This window comes from Pongo abelii, chromosome 8 (genome assembly GCF_028885655.2).
Source record: "Pongo abelii isolate AG06213 chromosome 8, NHGRI_mPonAbe1-v2.0_pri, whole genome shotgun sequence".
Taxonomy (NCBI): domain Eukaryota; kingdom Metazoa; phylum Chordata; class Mammalia; order Primates; family Hominidae; genus Pongo; species Pongo abelii.
In genome coordinates this window covers 90010569-90033536 of record NC_071993.2, presented here as the reverse complement: position 1 = coordinate 90033536, position 22968 = coordinate 90010569, and the positions used below count along the sequence as shown (strand labels likewise).

General features: G+C 33.7%; 1 protein-coding gene across 19 annotated transcripts in view; it reads right to left on the bottom strand.

Moving 5' to 3' along the window:
• PCDH15 (protocadherin related 15) overlaps nucleotides 1-22968 on the bottom strand; it is a 1013670-nt gene that overhangs the window by 577552 nt on the left and 413150 nt on the right. For 18 of the 19 annotated variants that reach the window (XM_054522581.2, XM_063727642.1, XM_063727641.1 and 15 more), the window contains 2 exons: nucleotides 17591-17751; nucleotides 2067-2222 (listed from right to left, as the gene is read on the bottom strand). In XM_054522581.2, coding sequence (XP_054378556.2) covers nucleotides 2067-2222; nucleotides 17591-17751 — 317 coding nt within the window. The remainder of the gene's footprint in view (nucleotides 1-2066; nucleotides 2223-17590; nucleotides 17752-22968) is intronic. The other variant, XM_054522577.2, reaches the window with a different exon arrangement.

Below are 22968 nucleotides of genomic sequence, written 5' to 3'. Positions count from 1 at the left end.
AATGTTCAGAATACATTGACAAATGGTCAGATTATGGAAAAGTTTGAAGGTCTGCCAAAAGAAGTGACCTTTTGACACCTGACAATAATGAGAAATTGCAAAATTTTTGAAAAGTAGAGTTGCATGACTAAAATGATGTTTGAGAAGGTTACTGTTTAACAAGGCACTGAAAAGATTAGAGAAGGAAGTGGAAATAGTCAAACCACATAGGATCCTTTGAACTTCAAATTGAACATTATAAATTTCTGAAAGAAAGATGAACTATGAACAGGAATCCGGGGGCAGTTAGTGACATGGATGAGGCTGGAAACCATCATTCTTAGCAAACTAACAAGAACAGAAAACCAAACACTACATGTTCTCACTCATAAGTGGGAGTTGAACAATGAGAATACATGGACACAGGGAGGAAAACATCACACACCAGGGCCTGTTGGGGTGTGAGGGGGTAGGAGAGGGATAGCATTAGGAGAAATACCTAATGTAGATGACGGGTTGATGGGTGCAGCAAACCACCATGGCACGTGTATACCTATGTAACAAAACTGCACGTTCTGCACATGTATCCCAGAACTAACAAATATACATATATATTTGTTATATATATACACATATATATATACATATGTATTTGTTATATATATATACACATATATATACATATATATTTGTTATATATACATATATATTTGTTTATATATACAAATATATACACATATTTGTTATATATATACCCATATATACATACTATATATGTATGTATGTGTGTATATATATACATATATATATACAAATTTTGTAAGTAGATTTGTTGCCTAAGATAATTCACCTATCACTTTATACCAAAAATAAACTTAGCACTCAACCGAACAAAGCAAATGTAACTCAAAGGGTGTATTTCAAAATAAGATCATTTATATATAATTAAAACTACTTGGAAATAAATTAGTATCTGTCATTACAGTAGAAACTCATTAAACAAAAGCGACTTAAAGAGGTGAAGAATTTATCGACCAGTAATTCGTCTTGTTAAATTTAAATAGGAGTTTGTATTTTGTTTTTAAGTTACATAATCTAGAAAGTCTCAGATTACAAGGAACATAGTTTCTTCAAACTTTCATGAACACAAGAATGTTGAAATAACTAAAAAATATTTTTAGTAACTTCAAAAAGAATGTAGAAGTTAAAGGCCCAAATGATCTGTTTAATTCACAAATTACAGTTATTCTCCTATAAAGCAGGCATGTAAATTTTTAAGATTAAAAAAATCTTGAGATGAAAAGATGGTCTGATAAAATATGTACTATCACATTAATATCATTCATTTTTTCATGTGTCTAACATACACATAATAGGTCACATTAGAGGTATTCTAGAAATATTTTATAGCTTAATTAACTAAAAATAATTAATACAGTAACCACGGTCTTAAAAAAAAATAAAAGTGGTTCTTCACTTATGCATGTTAGCCAAAAGAGAAAATAAAACAAAGCAAAACAACAAACAAGCATGTCCTAAAAAAGTTATAATACTACTTTTTAAATATATTTTTTCTAATTTGATCAGGATTTTTCTATAAGAATTCAGTTGTGATTTATAGTTAATTTTTAGATATTTCAGAACTTGATTTCAAAATACAGAAAATAATTTTACATTTATAGAATCACAGACATTTTCTTCCATTATTTAGTTAGTATGACCACCTCAGAAATACAAAGACAATGTATTTGTATTAGATAAATGCCTTAGGATAATAATAATAACTCGTGTTATACCTAAGTAAGCATGTAGATGGATCTAGGCAATAAATTTTCAAAGATGATGAAAAATAAAATATCTATTATTATAAATACATCAAATTATTTTTCCCATAGTTAAATGAATTCCTAAAATAACATCGGAAGTCACATACTTCTTCTGAGTACTATTTTTTTAATGTTTTCTTGGTATTTCTAAACAGTTAAGCTCATAATTATAAATGAATCATTTATAAACATTTATTGTATATAGTTAGATACATATATCAACAGAAAGGACAGAGAGAGAGAGAGTAAATAGAAACTGACCTCATTCACTGTGGCATAGTAGCTTTCATGCTTGAAAGTGGGTGAGTTGTCATTCCTGTCTCTCACCACTATTCGCACTTCATGGTAGATAATAGTGCCCACTTTTTTGTTGATGCACTGGACCTGCACCACAATGGAGTGTATGTTCATCGGTGGCTGCAATGTAGAAATTGCATCTTTTAAAATACTAATTAAAAACAAAGCTTCTCATCACTGTCAAAGCACTTGTTCGTTCAATACATTTTTCTATTCTTGTTTATTCTTAAATTATAATAATCTGAAGAAAATGATCATTTTAAGGACAAGAGAAGACAATCATAATTAATTTGTTTAACTCTGTATCTCAGTGTTGTGGACTTCAGGTGGCATTATGCTCACAGTTAGTGGATGGCTGATGAGCGCAACCACAAAATTAATGCTTGGAATTGACGGGATGAAACGAAGTTTGACCCTCCAAAGATTAAAGAAGCAATAATATAAACTTTTAATTGGAAAAAAGTATTAATTAATAAATTCCTGGAGAAGAGAGATTGTTTAACTTTTATGTTTATTTATATTTTTGCTGGAATATTATATGTTCATTGCTGATCAAATTTAAAATACTGATTATCAAAAGAGAAAATCCAAAATCCAGCCAACTAAACTTGCTCATTCTACACATTTAAATGCTTATTTTGCTAATCTTTTTCTCTCTCTAAATATGTACATATTATAGACACACAGGCACACAGTGAATATCAGCCCATGTTTATAAATATAGATTTACTATAGCATTTTTTGTATAATACTATGAAGTTATGTTATGTGACAGCAATATTATACTTCATTGTAAGCCTATAGCATAATGTATCCAAGTAGTAATTTACAATGAACTATTACAGGCTATTATATTTTGTCATTATAAAAATACTTCAATACATATTATACATGCGCATATGCTTACTTATCTAATAATTTTTATCATGAATTCCTTGAAGGGGGAAGGTCAAAGGTATACTTCCTCAAGTGCCATGGCTAAGAGTTTGCAGAGCTGGAACGCACACCTACAAATATTTGACTCTAGAGTCAGAGTATTGACCACTACAAAATATTTCTTTGTGATTTTTAACCCCTTTTGAGCTTATACAATTTTATCTCTAAATATGTCATTTTTGCAGTGTCCTATCCTGACCCCTCCATCTTAAAAACCTTGTCTCCAACCTGACATATCCTTTCAAATTTCTTCCAATTTATTTTTCTTTATTGCATTTCTCACCGAAAATTTGGCTTACTATATTTTATGTACTTGTTTTGGTTTGTCTGCCTTCACTAGACTGGAAGCTCAATAAAACCTGCGTGTTATTTTAGTCATGATAGTATCCCTCTTTCCAGAAAACAGCCCTGTGCCTAAGACAGATGATCTGGAGTCAAACTGCATGGCTTCCAGTTCCATAACCCACTAACTCTATGATCCAGGAAAAAGTACAAAGTATCTCTATGCTTCATTTATTCATCTATAAAATTAAGGCTAATAGTTACACCAATGAGAATTGTAAATACTACATGTGATTAGACTATACTAGGCATATGTTAAACACCCAATGGATTAAATACATATCCTATTTTATTTATTAAGAAAATAAATATCCAAAAGAGTGAAAAAATAAAATCTATAATGCATGACACATTTGTAAATGAGAAAAATGCTATAGAAACTATATCTAAGCTGAAGGAAATCATTACTTAGTTTCAAGATATTTTTATGGCCAACAAAGGAAAAGAAAGTTGAAAACAAAAAGACAGCAGAAACCTCTGCAGACTTAAATGTCCCTGTCTGACAGCTTTGAAGAGAGCAGTGGTTCTCCCAGCACGCAGCTGGAGATCTGAGAACGGGCAGACTGCCTCCTCAAGTGGGTCCCTGACCCCTGACCCCTGAGCAGCCTAACTGGGAGGCACCCCCCAGCAGGGGCAGACTGATACCTCACACAGCCGGCCAGGTACTCCAACAGACCTGCAGCTGAGGGTCCTGTCTGTTAGAAGGAAAACTAACAAACAGAAAGGACATCCAAACCAAAAACCCATCTGTACATCACCATCATCAAAGACCAAAAGTAGATAAAAATCACAAAGATGGGGAAAACACAGAGCAGAAAAACTGGAAACTCTAAAAAGCAGAGCGCCTCTCCTCCTCCAAAGGAACGCAGCTCCTCACCAGCAACGGAACAAAGCTGGACGGAGAATGACTTTGACGAGCTGAGAGAAGAAGGCTTCAGACGATCAAATTACTCCGAGCTACAGGAGGATATTCAAACCAAAGGCAAAGGATTTGAAAACTTAGAAAAAAATTTAGAAGAATGCATAACTAGAATAACCAATACAGAGAAGTGCTTAAAGGAGCTGATGGAGCTGAAAACCAAGGCTCGAGAACTACGTGAAGAATGCAGAAGACTCAGGAGCCGATGCGATCAAATGGAAGAGCGGGTATCAGCAATGGACGATGAAATGAATGAAATGAAGCGAGAAGGGAAGTTTACAGAAAAAAGAATAAAAAGAAACGAGCAAAGCCTCCAAGAAATATGGGACTATGTGAAAAGACCAAATCTACGTCTGATTGGTGTACCTGAAAGTGATGGGGAGAATGGAACCAAGTTGGAAAACACTCTGCAGGATATTATCCAGGAGAACTTCCCCAATCTAGCAAGGCAGGCCAACATTCAGATTCAGGAAATACAGAGAATGACACAAAGATACTCCTCGAGAAGAGCAACTCCAAGACACATAATTGTCAGATTCACTAAAGGTGAAAGGAAGGAGAAAATGTTAAGGGCAGCCAGAGAGAAAGGTTGGGTTACCCTGAAAGGGAAGCCCATCAGACTAACAGTGGATCTCTGGACAGCAACTCTACAAGCCAGAAGAGAGTGGGGGCCAATATTCAACATTCTTCAAGAAAAGAATTTTCAACCCAGAATTTCATATCCAGCCAAACTAAGCTTCATAAGTGAAGAAGAAATAAAATACTTTACAGACAAGCAAATGCTGAGAGATTTTGTCACCACCAGGCCTGCCCTAAAAGAGCTCCTGAAGGAAGCGCTAAACATGGAAAGGCACAACCGGTACCAGCCACTGCAAAATCATGCCAAAATGTAAAGACCATTGAGACTAGGAAGAGACTCCATCAACTAATGAGCAAAATAGCCAGCTAACATCATAATGACAGGATCAAATTCACACATAACAATATTAACTTTAAATGTAAATGGACTAAATGCTCCAATTAAAAGACACAGACTGGCAAATTGGATAAAGACTCAAGACCCATCAGTGTGCTGTATTCAGGAAACCCATCTCATGTGCAGAGACACACATAGGCTCAAAATAAAAGGATGGAGGAAGATCTACCAAGCAAATGGAAAGCAAAAAAAGGCAGGGATTGCAATCCTAGTCTCTGATAAAACAGACTTTAAACCAACAATGATCAAAAGAGACAAAGAAGGTCATTACATAATGGTAAAGGGATCAATTCAACAAGAAGAGCTAACTATCTTAAATATGTATGAACCCAATACAGGAGCACCCAGATTCATAAAGCAAGTCTTGAGTGACCTACAAAGAGACTTAGACTCCCACACATTGCTAATGGGAGACTTTAACACCCCACTGTCAACATTAGACAGATCAACGAGACAGAAAGTCAACAAGGATATCCAGGAATTGAACTCAGCTCTGCACCAAGCAGACCTAATAGACATCTACAGAACTCTCCACCCCAAATCAACAGAATATACATTTTTTTCAGCATCACACCACACCTATTCCAAAATTGACCACATAGTTGGAAGTAAAGCTCTCCTCAGTAAATGTAAAAGATCAGAAATTATAACAAACTATCTCTCAGACCACAGTGCAATCAAGCTAGAACTCAGGATTAACAATCTCATTCAAAACTGCTCAACCACATGGAAACCAGAACAACTTGTTCCTGAATGACTACTGGGTACATAACGAAATGAAGGCAGAAATAAAGATGTTCTTTGAAACCAATGAGAACAAAGACACAACATACCAGAATCTCTGGGATGCATTCAAAGCAGTGTGTAGAGGGAAATTTATAGCACTAAATGCCCACAAGAGAAAGCAGGAAAGATCCAAAATTGACACCCTAACATCACAATTAAAAGAACTAGAAAAGCAAGAGCAAACACATTCAAAAGCTAGCAGAAGGCAAGAAATAACTAAGATCAGAGCAGAACTGAAGGAAATAGAGACACACAAAACCCTTCAAAAAATTAATGAATCCAGGAGCTGGTTTTTTGAAAGGATCAACAAAATTGATAGACCGCTAGCAAGATTAATAAAGAAAAAAAGAGAGAAGAATCAAATAGATGCAATAAAAAATGATAAAGGGGATATCACCACCGATCCCACAGAAATACAAACTACCATCAGAGAATACTATAAACACCTCTACGCAAATAAACTAGAAAATCTAGAAGAAATGGATAAATTCCTTGACACATACACTTTCCCAAGAGTAAACCAGGAAGAAGTTGAATCTCTGAATAGACCAATAACAGGAGCTGAAATTGTGGCAATAATCAATAGCTTACCAACCAGAAAAAGTCCAGGACCAGATGGATTCACAGCCCAATTCTACCAGAGGTACAAGGAGGAACTGGTGCCATTGCTTCTGAAACTATTCCAATCAATAGAAAAAGAGGGAATCCTCCCTAACTCATTTTATGAGGCCAGCATCATCCTGATACCAAAGCCGGAAAGAGACACAACCAAAAAAGAGAATTTTAGACCAATATCCTTGATGAACATTGATGCAAAAATCCTCCATAAAATACTGGCAAACAGAATCCAGCAGCACATCAAAAAGCTTATCCACCATGATCAAGTGGGCTTCATCCCTGGGATGCAAGGCTGGTTCAATATACACAAATCAATAAATGTAATCCAGCATATAAACAGAAGCAAAGACAAAAACCACATGATTATCTCAATAGATGCAGAAAAGGCCTTTGACAAAATTCAACAACCCCTCATGCTAAAAACTCTCAATAAATTAGGTATCGATGGGACGTATCTCAAAATAATAAGAGCTATTTATGACAAACCCACAGCCAATATCATACTGAATGGGCAAAAACTGGAAGCATTCTCTTTCAAAACTGGCACAAGACAGGGATGCCCTCTCTCACCACTCCTATTCAACATAGTGTTGGAGGTTCTGGCCAGGGCAATTAGGCAGGAGAAGGAAATCAAGGGTATTCAATTAGGAAAAGAGGAAGTCAAATTGTCCCTGTTTGCAGATGACATGATTGTATATCTAGAAAACCCCATCATCTCAGCCCCAAAATCTCCTTAAGCTGATAAGCAACTTCAGCAAAGTCTCAGGATACAAAATCAATGTACAAAAATCACAAGCATTCTTATACACCAATAACAGACAAACAGAGAGCCAAATCATGAGTGAACTCCCATTCACAATTGCTTCAAAGAGAATAAAATACCTAGGAATCCAACTTACAAGGGATGTGAAGGACCTCTTCAAGGAGAACTACAAACCACTGCTCAATGAAATAAAAGAGGATACAAACAAATGGAAGAACATTCCATGCTCATGGGTAGGAAGAATCAATATCGTGAAAATGGCCATACTGCCCAAGGTAATTTACAAATTCAATGCTATCCCCATCAAGCTACCAATGACTTTCTTCACAGAATTGGAAAAAACTACTTTAAAGTTCATATGGAACCAAAAAAGAGCCCGCATCACCAAGTCAATCGTAAGCCAAAAGAACAAAGCTGGAAGCATCACGCTACCTGACTTCAAACTATACTACAAGGCTACAGTAACCAAAACAGCATGGTACTGGTATTAAAACAGAGATATAGATCAATGGAACAGAACAGAGCCCTCCGAAATAATGCCACATATCTACAACTATCTGATCTTTGACAAACCTGAGAAAAACAAGCAATGGGGAAAGGATTCCCTATTTAATAAATGGTGCTGGGAAAACTGGCTAGCCATATGTAGAAAGCTGAAACTGGATCCCTTCCTTACACCTTATACAAAAATCAATTCAAGATGGATTAAAGACTTAAACGTTAGACCTAAAACCATAAAAACCCTAGAAAACCTAGGCATTACCATTCAGGACATAGGCATGGGCAAGGACTTCATGTCTAAAACACCAAAAGCAATGGCAACAAAAGCCAAAATTGACAAATGGGATCTAATTAAACTCAAGAGCTTCTGCACAGTAAAAGAAACTACCATCAGAGTGAACAGGCAACCTACAAAATCGGAGAAAATTTTCGCAACCTACTTATCTGACAAAGGGCTAATATCCAGAATCTATGATGAACTCAAATTTACAAGAAAAAAACAAACCCCATCAAAAAGTGGGCGAAGGACATGAACAGACACTTCTCAAAAGAAGACATTTATGCAGCCAAAAAACACATGAAAAAATTCTCACCATCACTGGCCATCAGAGAAATGCAAATCAAAACCACAATGAGATATCATCTCACACCAGTTAGAATGGCAATCATTAAAAAGTCAGGAAACAACAGGTGCTGGAGAGGATGTGGAGAAATAGGAACACTTTTACACTGTTGGTGGGACTGTAAACTAGTTCAACCCTTGTGGAAGTCAGTGTGGCGATTCCTCAGGGATCTAGAACTAGAAATTCCATTTGACCAAGCCATCCCATTACTGGGTATATACCCAAAGGACTATAAATCATGCTGCTGTAAAGACACATGCACACGTATGTTTATTGCGGCATTATTCACAATAGCAAAGACTTGGAACCAAGCCAAATGTCCAACAATGATAGACTGGATTAAGAAAATGTGGCACATCTACACCATGGAATACTATGCAGCCATAAAAAATGATGAGTTCATGTCCTTTGTAGGGACATGGATGAAATTGGAAATCATGATTCTCAGTAAACTATCGCAAGAACAAAAAACCAAACACCGCATATTCTCACTCATAGGTGGGAATTGAACAATGAGAACACATGGACACAGGAAGGGGAACATCACACTTCGGGGACTGTTGTGGGGTGGGGGGAGGGGGGAGGGCTAGTATTGGGAGATATACCTAATGCTAGATGACGAGTTCGTGGGTGCAGCGCACCAGCATGGCACATGTATACATATGTAACTAACCTGCACATTGTGCACATGTACCCTAAAACCTAAAGTATAATAAGAATAATAAATAAATACATAAATAAATAAATAAATAAAAGAAAAAGAAAGTTGACTTGAATTTGTAGCTGTCTGAATGATGCTACCTAGAAAGAATAAACTGAGGCATCGTTGACATATGAAAAGAGGCCTCTAGTGAAATGACGCACAGCTCTGTGTTTTTACATCTACACGATTTCACCTTTAATCACTGATATAAATGAAGGCATTAAAATCGTGTGTATAAAATCTGTGAATGTTACAAACCTTGGAAGAATGTATAAATACATTTAATGACAAAAGACATGGTTCAAAGTCATCTTAATAAGTCATAATAATGGGTTACAAAATGGTAAACTTTTACAATAATAAATTTTATCCTCCAATTTGTGATAGAAAAAAATACACCCAAATGTAATAGACGGCTACAAACATTAATGTAAAAATGTAATTGTGAAATTTTGATAGCTAAAAGCTGATTTTACATGTCAGCACTGTAAATGGGCTACTGGAACACTAATGCATACTGTACATTAATTAATAATATCAGATATTAATAATATATAGGTATGTTATAACAGGTACCATTTTACAGGTGCATAGAAGAGAAATTTGAAAACTTTTGAGAATGTATAAAATTGGAGGATTTTAAATTTAACAACATATGATTTGTCAAATATCTAAATGGTTGTTACGGAAACATCCATTAGTTAACTTATTGTAGTTTTAGAGAGCAGAAATAAGAAAAATAGTTGAAAAATATTTCAAAGCATGTTTTCACCATAAGTAGACGGTTTCTCTTAATCCAAATTTGCACCAAATATTTATGGGTCTGTATCAAAATATCTCATGTAACTCATATGCACCTACTATGTACCCATAAATGTTTTAAAAAACAACAAATAGAGCAGAGATTCTTATCAGTAGAAGAGTATAGCTTATGTTAGAAATAAATTTATGCCTTCTCACTTCCAATTACTTTTCCTGTGCCATTATGAGCTAAGATATTTGTAATGCTTCAATTTCTTTTTTTCACATTTGTCTTTGTATAAAATAAAGAAAAATCAGGAGGAAAAAGTGACATGGAATAGAACAGACTATTCTATAAAACAAGACCCACCACTGAAATATGCCAGTTTGAGGATAAAAGACCATTGAAAAAGACTAGCTCTTAGAAGTTTCCTGGAAAGAATTTGAATTAGATGACCCCCATTTTTACTACCAGCTTTCAAGTGTTTACTTTAATAGACTTTTTAAGGGAGGTCCAGCATATTTTAATTGTAAATTAAAAACAAAATAAATTTGTGTACTGTTTGCCCTTGGCACACCTCTTGGAAGACAATGAGGTAAATTATGCACTTTTAAAGTTATTTATCTTCCAATTATTGCAAGAGAGACCTATAAAAACATTCTATCTCAACTTCTAATTCTACATGGAGTGGTACCACTGGGACCAAAAGGTCACAATCTTATCAAATAGGGGATCAAATACACTGTGTACTGAGGCCTCACTTAGCCCTGCTAAGTACCCATAAATTAGATCTAACCAGGTCACCTGGAACTGTTATCACTCTCAACTTTAGCTCCCTATGCAACTGTTAGTGGCATGGCTAGAACTTAGAGGCCAATAAATTATAACCATAATGGATCACACTGAAGGCAAAAATTCCCTGTGGCTAATATATAACACACAATGTAATTTTGTATTGGCATAGATTCAATTCTGCTGTATAAGAAGGTCATAAATAAAAGTACAGTTCTAACAAGTCCATTAGTGGGAGTTTAGGGACTCCAAGATGCTTAAGAATGCATTAGGGAAATTTTGCTTTATCTTTCATAACTGGTGGCAAAAATAAGTCATGGTAATTTGACCTTTTCTAATTTTCTTTAATTGCTTTATTCATCAAACAAAGAAGAAAAAAAAAAGCTAGGTAGAAATTGTGTTCATAAAATTATTTAAAACTATTACCATTCATATATACCTAAACATGCAAGCTATTCTTTCAATTTAAAAATGAGTGCTTAACACAATACTTTCAACGTATACTTGCACATTTGTGTATTAGTGTACCTGTGTATAGGTTATGATATGTGTATCAGCAATTAAAGGATACTATCATTAAAAAGTGGGTTTGAGAGTGTGAAGAGAAAAAAATTTCCCACAAAAATGTAAAAATTTTGTAATTCTAAAAAAGAAAAAAAAATTAAATAGAAATTTTCGTTATGAATTTCTCAATCATTTAAGATTCAACATGAAAATTAAAGTTTTTACAGGGGATTTGTTGATATTAGCAGTGTAGATTATAGCACAAATCTTCAATCCAATATATTTTTTTTCTAGAAACCAAATGATTTCGAAGTCAATGATATGGGGGGCAGGGAATGCATTTTTGGCAAATCTGTAGGAATTGATTTTATTTTTCAAAAAGTATAGGCAACGTTTGTCTAATTCTCAGGAGCGAATTTTGTTTGTCATGATATTTCTGTCTATGGACTTACTACCTTTATAACATAATCATTCCTATTTCACAAGTAATGTGGAAGACAATGAAAGGAAATAAGACATTGCGTGTTTTAGAAATGACTTTTAAATAAAAAAGCAAACTTAAAGGAAATGGCTGGCCAGAGTTATCAGTGTCCTTCACAAATTAAATTTTCACAATGGATAGTAGCATATTTACCGAAGATATTACCTAAAAAGAAAATATCAATTTGAAAATACAATTACGCATATGTGACATGTAGATACATCTGTAGATTTTTCACAGTGGATTATTAAGGACATTCAGTCTATTTAATGATAGGTATTTGTTATATGAAAAGTTTAATGTGGGTTAGGATTAATATGACATAGTCCTTGGACACTAATAGCAACTTTTATAAAACTGATATGAGGTGATCATAAATAAAGTCAGTCAAAAATACTATTAAACAATATGGATTTTAGAACAAGGAATTGCATACCAGTGTTATTAGAAAATAATTTATACAGAAGCAGCATTTAAGATATGTCTTAGTAGTACATAAAATTCAACTGATAGCACTGGATAACAGTGATTTCAAAGTTTATGTTCAAAAGAACATCAGGGAAAGTATGGTAAGAAAAAATTGGATTATGGTCATGGGACAAGAATTACATTACTTTTCTTAGATTGTAGTTCGTACGTTTCTAAATAAAAAGAAAATTACATAGACAGGGTGCATCTTGAATCTAGGAAAACTCAAGAGACAGAGAGAAAACAGTTTGCAATGAAAAGGTATCTGCGGACATAGTCTCTGTTTCAGCACTCTGGATGTGGAATAGGTTGAATCAAGACAGGTAGTAGAGAACAATTAGTTTATATGAGCGACGACTAAGAGGTCTTATACTAAAGTTATGTTGATGGATGGAGATGCAAGATACAATGTGGAGATAAAACTACTAAACTTAGCAGTTAAATGGACACTGGCTGGACAGAGGAGTCAAACTCTTTTTGCAGCTACCAAGTTAGAGTCTGAAAGAAAAGAAGCTATTTGATGTTGTTATGAACATAATTTATCTCGTTTCAAAAGCTTTTAAAATTTTGCCCAGGATTTTGAGATAAGTATCATAGGACTGTACCAGAGTCATACTTTTCTTTCTGTTATTATTTTAATTATTGATATTGTCATGACCATTATTATCACATGCCCAACAGTGATGAGAGCATATTGGCCATGTGAGACAATCATTTAGCATTTCAAAATTTTTATGTGATGCACCTTTATTACTGAGACTCTTCATGTTCACCCCAAATATCATATTTTGGTTGTTTCTCTTTTGTGACATTTAATTTTGTAACTTTTCCTTTCTTTTTTTATTTTTGGGTGTTGAAAATTTATGTAACTTTAGTGAACAAAAAAATAAAAGAAATAAAAATAAATGATGATCATAAGGGAAAATCTTATGAACCAAGTTTAAAATTATAAAACAGTTCATAGTCATACAATCTCTTGTAAATGCTTTCTAATTAAATACAAATATTTGAGTGCTGGGTATTTTTATTCTTTATATTCATCCTCGGAAATTTTCATGAAGATCATGTTTATCAGCTTATTTTTAACACGATGTTAAAAATGTTTCTGTCTATATTGTTTGCTTTTAATTCTATTACAGCCATAATTATTCAAACATCCCCATTAAGAGACAGTTTATTGCCTCAGTGAGAAAATGTAGAAAGCATGATTTGCATCACTTTCTCTGGAAAATAAATTTTTCTCTAACTGTTGCTAAAAAGATGGTATAATTGGATATGAATCTACCATGTGGCCCTACTCCTTGCTCCCTGGCTATAGATTCAAGCCAGTGAGTATTTAATTGTTATTTCTCTCAGAAATTTTAAAACAAAACAAAACAAAACACAGTGACTATAAGCCTTCTTTAATGGCCACTGCATCAAAAGTTTATGAAGAACTGGCATGGCATCAACATAGAAAACACTTGAAGTCAAATGAAAAACAAGGAAATGGAGTAAAATTATAAGTGTATAAAGGAATCTGCTCTGCAGAGAGAAAAATAGAGAATATACACAGAGAAAGGTAGAAACTAGAGACCATATGGTCCAAGACCAAGTAGTTTTCCTCTCTCTCTGGTAAACATACAATTTCCAAGAAAGTAAATTATTTTTTATATCTATGCTATTGGTATTCTTAATACTCTCTCCCATCAACTTGAAATCATTTGAAGGCATTTTTGTGTCTTCCTTATAAGCCAAATAACATTGATTAAAATCAGAATATTCTTAGAAAAGCATAATTTCATAACAAAGATTCAGTGGAAAATTTTCTATAAAAATAATTTCAAGAGCAATTTACCACTAAGAAGGGTTAAAGTTAATTATAGGCTAGTGATTATAATACAGCGCTTTTGCCATTGTTAGTAGGGTCAAACTGAAATTGTTGGTTCTATTTTGATATTCAGAGCATATATATATATCTCTCTCTTTGAAATGGAATATATATAATATATAAATAAAAAATATATTTTTGAAATGGAATATATAATTTTTTTTCTTTTTGAGATGCAGTCACACTCTGTCACACAGGTTGGAGTGCAGTGGTGTGATCTTGGTTCACTGCAACCTCCACCTCCTGGGATCAAGTGATTCTTCTGCCTCAGCCTCTACAGTAGCTGGGATTACAGGGTACCTGCCACAATGCCTGGCTAATTTTTGGATTTTTAGTACAGATGGGTTTTCACCATGTTGGCCAGGCTGGTCTTGAACTCCTGACCTCAAGTGATCCACTGGCCTTGGCCTCCCAAATTGCTGGGATTACAGGCATGAGCCATCACACCCAGCCAATATTTTTTATTTTGATTCATTATATTCATAAAAGAACAACCAAAAAACTTTGGGCAACAATCAGAAGAGTTACATTTCAGGTAAATGCCCTATATTTTAAAAGAAACTACAAATATTTTGGTATTTATCATAATAATATAGTTATTTAATAATAATGTATATTTTATCTATATTTAGCTTTTGGGAAAAACATTTTAATATTAAGTAAAATTTAAAACAATGTAAATAAATGTATAGATTTACATATATGTATATCATAGTATTAATACATATTTCATTAATACTGGAGAGCATATTTACAAATACAATCTATATAAAAAGTGTGCACTCACATTTTTTTTCAAATGAGTTCTCTACTATATCTTTGTAGAAAGTATTGTTAACTAGGATCATAGAGAAGCATACAGAAGAAAAAATATCTTATTCTATATTAATGTAAATAATGTTAAAACAATAAAGTAAAAACATACAACACCTCTCCAAGTAAACTAAGATTATTTCAAATATATACATAATATTATTATTTTATTTCAGACATTACAATTACTTAGCAATATTGGTATGGAAGCATATAGGTACAATATATCAAGAGGACCATTTAGTAAAATGCATAAAACTACCTATCCCAGTAATATAATGATGGTAAATGAATTTATCTCTATAAAACAACTAAACAATTGTAGAAAGATGTATGTACAAAAATTTTCACTGCAGCATTTTTGTAATTATTAAAAACTGCAAACAAATGACATCTAAAATAGGAGATTCATCTTAAAAAAATCTCTTATTTATTCATGCAATAACCAATTATACAGCTAATAATAATTATATAAATATACATTTGTTTGCATTATAATTTTACAAGTATTAAAAATTTCATGTAAAAAGTAGGCTGACAGCAAAATGAACAGCATAATCCAATTAAATTAATAAGTATTATAAATATACATACCAACACACATAAATGCTTGAAATAAAATGTGGCAGAATAAACATTAAATGTTATTTTCCCTAACCGATAAAATTATCTTCATATATATGCTTCTTATTTTCTATGTTTACCATAAGCATATATTATTTTACAATTAAATGAGACTGTAATTTCCAGTGGTGATTAGATTTGGACTAAAAGCCTGGATTTACCTCACTATTTGTCTAGCAGTAATGGTCTATACGTCACATAAAACAGATGGGCACTAGGTTAAGGGTATTCAGAATAAAAGCCCTTATGCTCTGATGAATGAACCCCTAAAAGCACTGTGGCAGCAGGAAAACATAATTCACAAGAATTCAAAGAATTCGTAAGTAATAAAGCACATAGTAAACTGTAGTAAAATAAAAGGCAAATTGAGATTTATTAAAGACTCCAAATTTTAGACATGAAATAGTATAAAGTATCAACCACTCCACAACCTATTGTAAAGTGGATCATAAACCCTGAGCAATGACGTGAAATGATTCAGGTTCACTAAGCTGAGTATCTGACATTTGGATTTCATAAGCTGGGAACTTGGGGGTAAGCATGTTTAGAGTTACTCTCTGAGTTTTCCCAGGGTCCAGTACAATTACTGGTTATAATCCACTACCCTCTGCCCCTCTGCACTCAAGAAAGACTGAGATGCAAATAAGTGAGTACAAACTTACTTTGGAGAGGTACTTATACCTATTAAATTGTTTTTTTAAAAATTTTTCCAGAAATGAAACATCCAACTACTTTGGTAATTTAGTAATATTCTTTTGAGGTAGTGTCTCACTCTGCTGCCCAGGCTGGAGTGCATTGGTGTGATCATAGTTCACTGTAGCCTCCACTCCCCAAACCCAAGCTCAAGCGATCCTCTCACCACAGTCTGCAGATTAGTGGGACTACAGGCACGTGTTACCATGCCTGCCTAGTTTTTTAAATTTTTTGTCAAGACAGAGTCTTGCTCTATTTGCCAGGCTGGACTCAAACTCCTGGGCTCAAGCAATTCTCCCCACTGGGCCTCCCAAAGTGCTGGGATTACAGGTATGAGCTACTGCTGTGCCAAGCCCAATATAGATATTCTTAATAAAAAAAAAAGTTCCAAGTCTTCAGGATAGACTGGATTAAGAAAATGTGGCACATACACACCATGGAATACTATGCAGCCATAAAAAATGATGAGTTCGTGTCCTTTGTAGGAACATGGATGAAATTGGAAATCATCATTCTCAGTAAACTATCGCAAGAACAAAAAACCAAACACCGCATATTCTCACTCATAGGTGGGAATTGAACAATGAGAACACATGGACACAGGAAGGGGAACATCACACTCTGGGGACTGTTGTGGGGTGGGGGGAAGGGGGAGGGATAGCACTGGGAGATATACCTAATGCTAGATGACGAGTTAGTGGGTGCAGCACACCAGCATGGCACATGTATACATATGTAACTTACCTGCACATTGCGCACATGTACCATAAAACCTAAAGTATAATGATAATTAAAAAATTAAATAAAAAGTTATGCTATCCAAGAACTACTTGACTGGCATATTACCATGAAACTTTTGCTCACTTTTTTTTTCTTTTTTGCAGCTATGTAAGACATTTCCACAGTTTTGCCCTTCAACCAATGCTTACTAGTTGTAAAAACAGGCTCCTGTGAGTGCACCCACCAACCTACATCTTCAAGCCAGTAGCTGAGTGACACACTTATATGTTGCCATAGTTGGACAGAAATGAATTATAGCCATGCTTGTCCTACTTTGCCAAGGGTACCACCTCTTTTTTCTAAGCACTATATTTTCTTCTTGTTCAGAAATTGACAAGCTTCCAGGATATTAAAGGGGAAGTATAATGGTTCTCTAGGACACAGATGTTCCCTTCCTTTCTCATTCTTCTTTAAATGAGTTAAAGAAACTGTTGTTGATATACTCAGGAAATAAACTCAAATTATATAAATAATTCAATATCATTAAACACACACATAGACATTTAAATTATAATAAACTTATATTACAGGGGCAAAGAAAAAAAATCACTAACATCTCTATCCAGAACTCTCCCGGTGCTGTTCAGGAAAAGCATTTGCTTAACAGGATCCATCAACACCCAGTAATCCACATTATCCTTTAACGAAAGTTCTATGGTGGGGTCTGGTCCTCCAGCAGTCCCTTTGATCAGCATGTTGTCCACCAGAATTGTACCTGCAAACCGAAGAAAGTTACTTGAAAATATATTCTACTCATATGAATTCTTAGCAAAGATCATGCTCTTAAACCGTGGCTGGCTCACAATCAGTTTTAAAGCTGAAAATACTCAACTGTATATCCAGCATAAGACAGAAAATATTCTTTACCAAAAGGCCAAAATATCTGCATTATATTATTTATAAATAATATTTTTGGTGGAAGGCAGAGATTCAGACACGGTGAGTTCCATCATCCATTTTGTGTTTCCCTCTAACAACATAAATCTGTTTCCCCCCATCTATCACTTCTCACAGGAGTTATCACTGAATTTTATCCTGAACAAAAGGAAATGCCTGTAATAGCAGAGTCTGATGTCTCAATTAATTCTGTAAGACCTCTGATGTGAAAAAAAGATATTTTGAAACTGAGAAAGAAGAGGAAAGTAGAGATTTTTAAAAAGTAGCTGAGTCTCCCATGGTGAGAACTGCTTCTTTTTATCTTAGAGCAAATACATAAAACATAAATCTTGACATGAAAGACAAAACTAGTGTTCAGAAATGGAATAGAAGTCATTCTTCTGTAAGACATGTCTGGGTTACTCCACTAGAACAACGCACTATGCCAGTGTAATATTTCAGTGCTTGCTTTCTTCTTATTTTTTTTTCAGCAAGCTGAATTGTAGACAGTTTTTGAATAAAACTTGAAAATATTATGTCTCTAACCCTTTCTACTCTGTTAAAGATCCCATGCATTTTACATGTCGAATGCAAACAGCACTGATGCAACTCAAATACCATTTTTCCCTCACGCAGCAATGATCTCTTTGCCAAATAATAATGTACCATGGCTTACAACAATCATTTTCAACTGATCCATTTTATTAAACTTACAGATATAGAAGAGATGTGGCTATGCAAGCAAAATGTAGCCTCCAAAAAACACTAGAATAAATGGCAACTATCGAGAGAACCCATTGTCTTAGGACAGCACTCAAGAATATATAGAGAATCCATAAATATGAATCTGACTTGAAAAATATAATGAAAAATGTATCTGTTGCATTTTCTTAAGGCATGAAATTGGCCTAAATGTTATACCATTGCATAATTACAAGAAAAGTGGAAGGCTCTTTAAAATATTTTCTCAGTAATTTAATAAGAACTATAATTATCTATAATATTTCTTTATCATACTATTACTACCAGTCTTTATCTGTCTAAGAAATGCTGGAAAGAACCATGAATCTTTTGTAACAAGCCAGAATAATGTTTAAACACAAATGTTGTCTCACATACACATACTTTTGTAAATGGCACAATTTTTTTGCACTTTTTCACATACTAGGATATAATTACATGAATATTGAGTGGAATGAGTATTTTTATTTTTGACTGAAATGGCAAATACACAACCTACATACAATACACTCCAAAGTATAGATCAGATATTGATGGCATTTTATTGCCTATAAATATATTCAACAATGTATATATATTCAAGGCCCCAGTACATACTAATTTACAAATACTTCACACAACTCACCATGAAAAGACACTTGATCTATATTTCAATATATAATTGAGAAATTGAAAGGTAATTTATTTTCTCATCAAGAAAACTTATGTACAATAGGCAGGTCAACTAACATTAACATTAGTACCTTGCAGTGTTTAAGAGTAGCAACTGCAAATCTTCTGATTGTGTGTATGTATGTGTATATATATATATATGCTCCATATATATATATATATGCTCCATATATATATATGCTCCATATATATATGCTCCATATATATATATGCTCCATATATATATATATGCTCCATATATATATATGCTCCATATATATATATATGCTCCATATATATATATATGCTCCATATATATATATATATGCTCCATATATATATATATATGCTCCATATATATATATATGCTCCATATATATATATGCTCCTTATATATATATATATATGCTCCAAGCTCCAAGCAGATACACTAAGGGAAGGAGCCATTGAACTCTCTTTACAAAGCAAATAGTTTATAACCAGATAAAGTTTTAATAGTAACTAATATTAAAGCAGTGAAACAAAAACACTGTATCTGGATTTATATTTTATTTAATGATTCTAATTTTCATGGGACAGATCTATAGTTTTCTTGCTCTGAGCTCACTCCTGAGTTCAATGATTGAAACTCAACAAAAAATCTTTCTACTGCTGGTGTGTTGAAAAAGAAAGAGTTTTGTTTGCTTGCCTGCTTTCCCCTTTAGAATTGTCCATTTGTATTGCCAAAAAGAAAAAAAAAGCCTCTCAAATTTTCATATACCGTCTGGCTTTAAGCCAAAAGTTTAGGGGAGAGAGAGAAGAGAGCAAAGCTTAGGCAGACGTGATACAAGGAGCAATATACATATTTTTTTAAAAATTAACCTAAGTGTTCACTCTGAATTGCCTGAACAACTGTGCCCATACCCCTCTCCTTAGAAGAATATGTGACACCCAAGCTATAGTTAGCATTAAGCCAGAAACTCCTGTCTCTCCCTATCCCAGCAGTGGTGACTGTATCTTTCCACACATCCTAAGTTTTAAAGATCTGAAAAGCTAGTGTTCTAGACAATATTGGCAAGCAGCTAAACACCAGAATACTCTGGGTATATTGGGATAATGTGCTCTCTTTCCTCCTTCGTTACTTTGCAAGCTTCCCTTTTTCCCAATAAACCTTTTGCTTAACATGTTTCATTTGATGTTTAAATGTATTCCCTTCCTTGACTTCATTTTAAATATTACAGATAAGTTAAAAATAAAAGATGTGAGGCACGGCACAACACTAAATAAGAAAACTGGATGGCTCTATTAATATCAGCTAGAACAAGCAATGTTTAATAGTGGTAAAGAGACATATTTAATTACAATAAAGGGATCAACAGGTGTAATCCTGAGTAGGCCTGTCTTGCAGAATAGGTAATACCCAAGATGGGGTTCACCTTACATGAACTTTTCCTTTCATCATAATAAAAATGGTGGCAGTACAGAAAATGGAATTAAATTTAGTTTGATACTCATATAATAGAAGTTAAGAGAGCTGGCCCTGGAATGGATAGGCTTAGAATCCAATCCATAATCCACCACTTACCAACTATGTGAAAGTGGATAACCTCATTTACCCTCGATTTTTCTCCTCTATAAAATCAGTACTATAATAGAAAAGGCATTTCTACTATAATACTATATGTATGTTCCTGAAAAAGACTTGTTCTCTTGTATTGAGAACAATAATAAAAATCAAAACAATCACAACCATGTTAAAAATATTAGCACAGTTAAATATTTCTTGATATTTTCAACACATTTCTTGGCTGGTCAATCTTTTACAGCCTTAAATACTGGGATCTGTGCTTCGTCCTTCAAGAAGTAGGTATTGAGGGCCATTTACCTCTAGGGACTTTTTTTATAAAAATGGAAAACTTCCTCTTTCATTTAGCCTCTTTATTAGCCTATTAATTCAGATAAATAACTTTGCAGCTTCTTTTTATGTACTTCCTGATTCTCAAGAGAGATTAACACATTAAATTACAGGAGTTCATGTAACTGCTAATATGGACTCTCTTTGTACAGAATAAATGTTCTTCAATAGATTTTCCATTTTTTCTTAAGATCTTTTTACATAGCTAGCTCTTTGTTTTTAATTGTGAAAAAAAGCTTATCCAGACCATATCAAAGCGTAAATAACAAATGTATGAATAAACTTAAAAAACTAGAAAATAACTTATAAATTAATAAACCTTCCTCATTATACCAACTTTATTCTTCTATTTACCAATTGTGTATAAATTGGTAAATTTATAGTTCCCTCCAGAAGTAAGAATTTCTAAAATGAAAATTATGGTTATTGTTGTTGATGTTAATAACACCATTTTGGAAGGAAATCATTTTTTGCTAAAAATAACTTACTTTATGTCACAGAAGACTTACAAACCAAGTCTATTCTTCATTTCACAAAGCTAGGGTTATGTTTGGTCAACACATTAGTGTAGTAAGCAGTCTGAAAGAATTTATATGAATTCAAAAGACTTAAATCCACAGTAGTCAATATTGGAAGTCAGAAGGTAAGGGTGAATGTCTCTTTGAGAAACAACTGTAAAGAAGTCCCCATGCCTCTAATGGACAGTTCTTTCTATGCTACATTTCAGCTGATAGGCAAACCATCGAGGCCTGCTATCACCAGAGACTGACCACCACTCTTCCCACTTTCTAACCTCAGTCTTGAATTTTCTCATAGAAACAGTTAGTTTTAAAGGCAGGAAAAGGTCTTATTCAATAAATTCATACTAGTAGTGATCTTTGTATAGAATACTTTTTGCTCATCCTCAGTATAGTGCTTAGTTTTATTAGGAAATACACACACGTAACACACACACACACACGCACACACATATACATTTGGCTTTCCATATCCATGAGATTCTAATTCATGGATGTAATCAATAAGGGATCAAATATATTTAGGAAAATAATCGATAGTTGTATCTTTACTAAACATGTACAGACTTTTTCTCATTATTTCTAAACAATACAGTATAACAACTACTTTCATAGCATTTACATTGTATTAGGTATTATAAGTAATCTAGAGATGATTTAAAGTATAATCATAAAGGTTGCTTAATGATATGAATATATCCTAAGAAACGTGTCTTTAGGCAATTTTGTCATGGTACAAACATCATGGAGTGTACTTACATAAACCTAGATGTATATCCTACTACACACGTACTCTATATGGTGTAGTGTATTGCTTCTAGGCTACAAACCTGTAAAGCATGTTACTGTACTGAATATTGTAGGCAATTGTAACAGAATGGTATTTGTGTATCTAAACATATTTAAACACAGAAAACATACAATAAAAATATAGAATTACAATCTCATGGGACTTCCATCATATAATGGGGTTTGTCATTGACCAAAATGTAGTTATGCTACACATGACTGTATATGGAATAAGGTGAACAGGTTATATGAAAATACCATACCATTTTATATAGGGGACTTGAACGTCCCTGGATTTGGTTATCCGTGGGAGGAAAGGGGAATACTGGAACCAATTCCCCATGGATACCAAGAAACAACTCTATATGTATATTATAGAAACTATAGATAGATAGCAAGCCTGGATGGGTTGCATATATATATATATATGTGTGTGTGTGTTTGTGTGTGTGTGTGTGTGTGT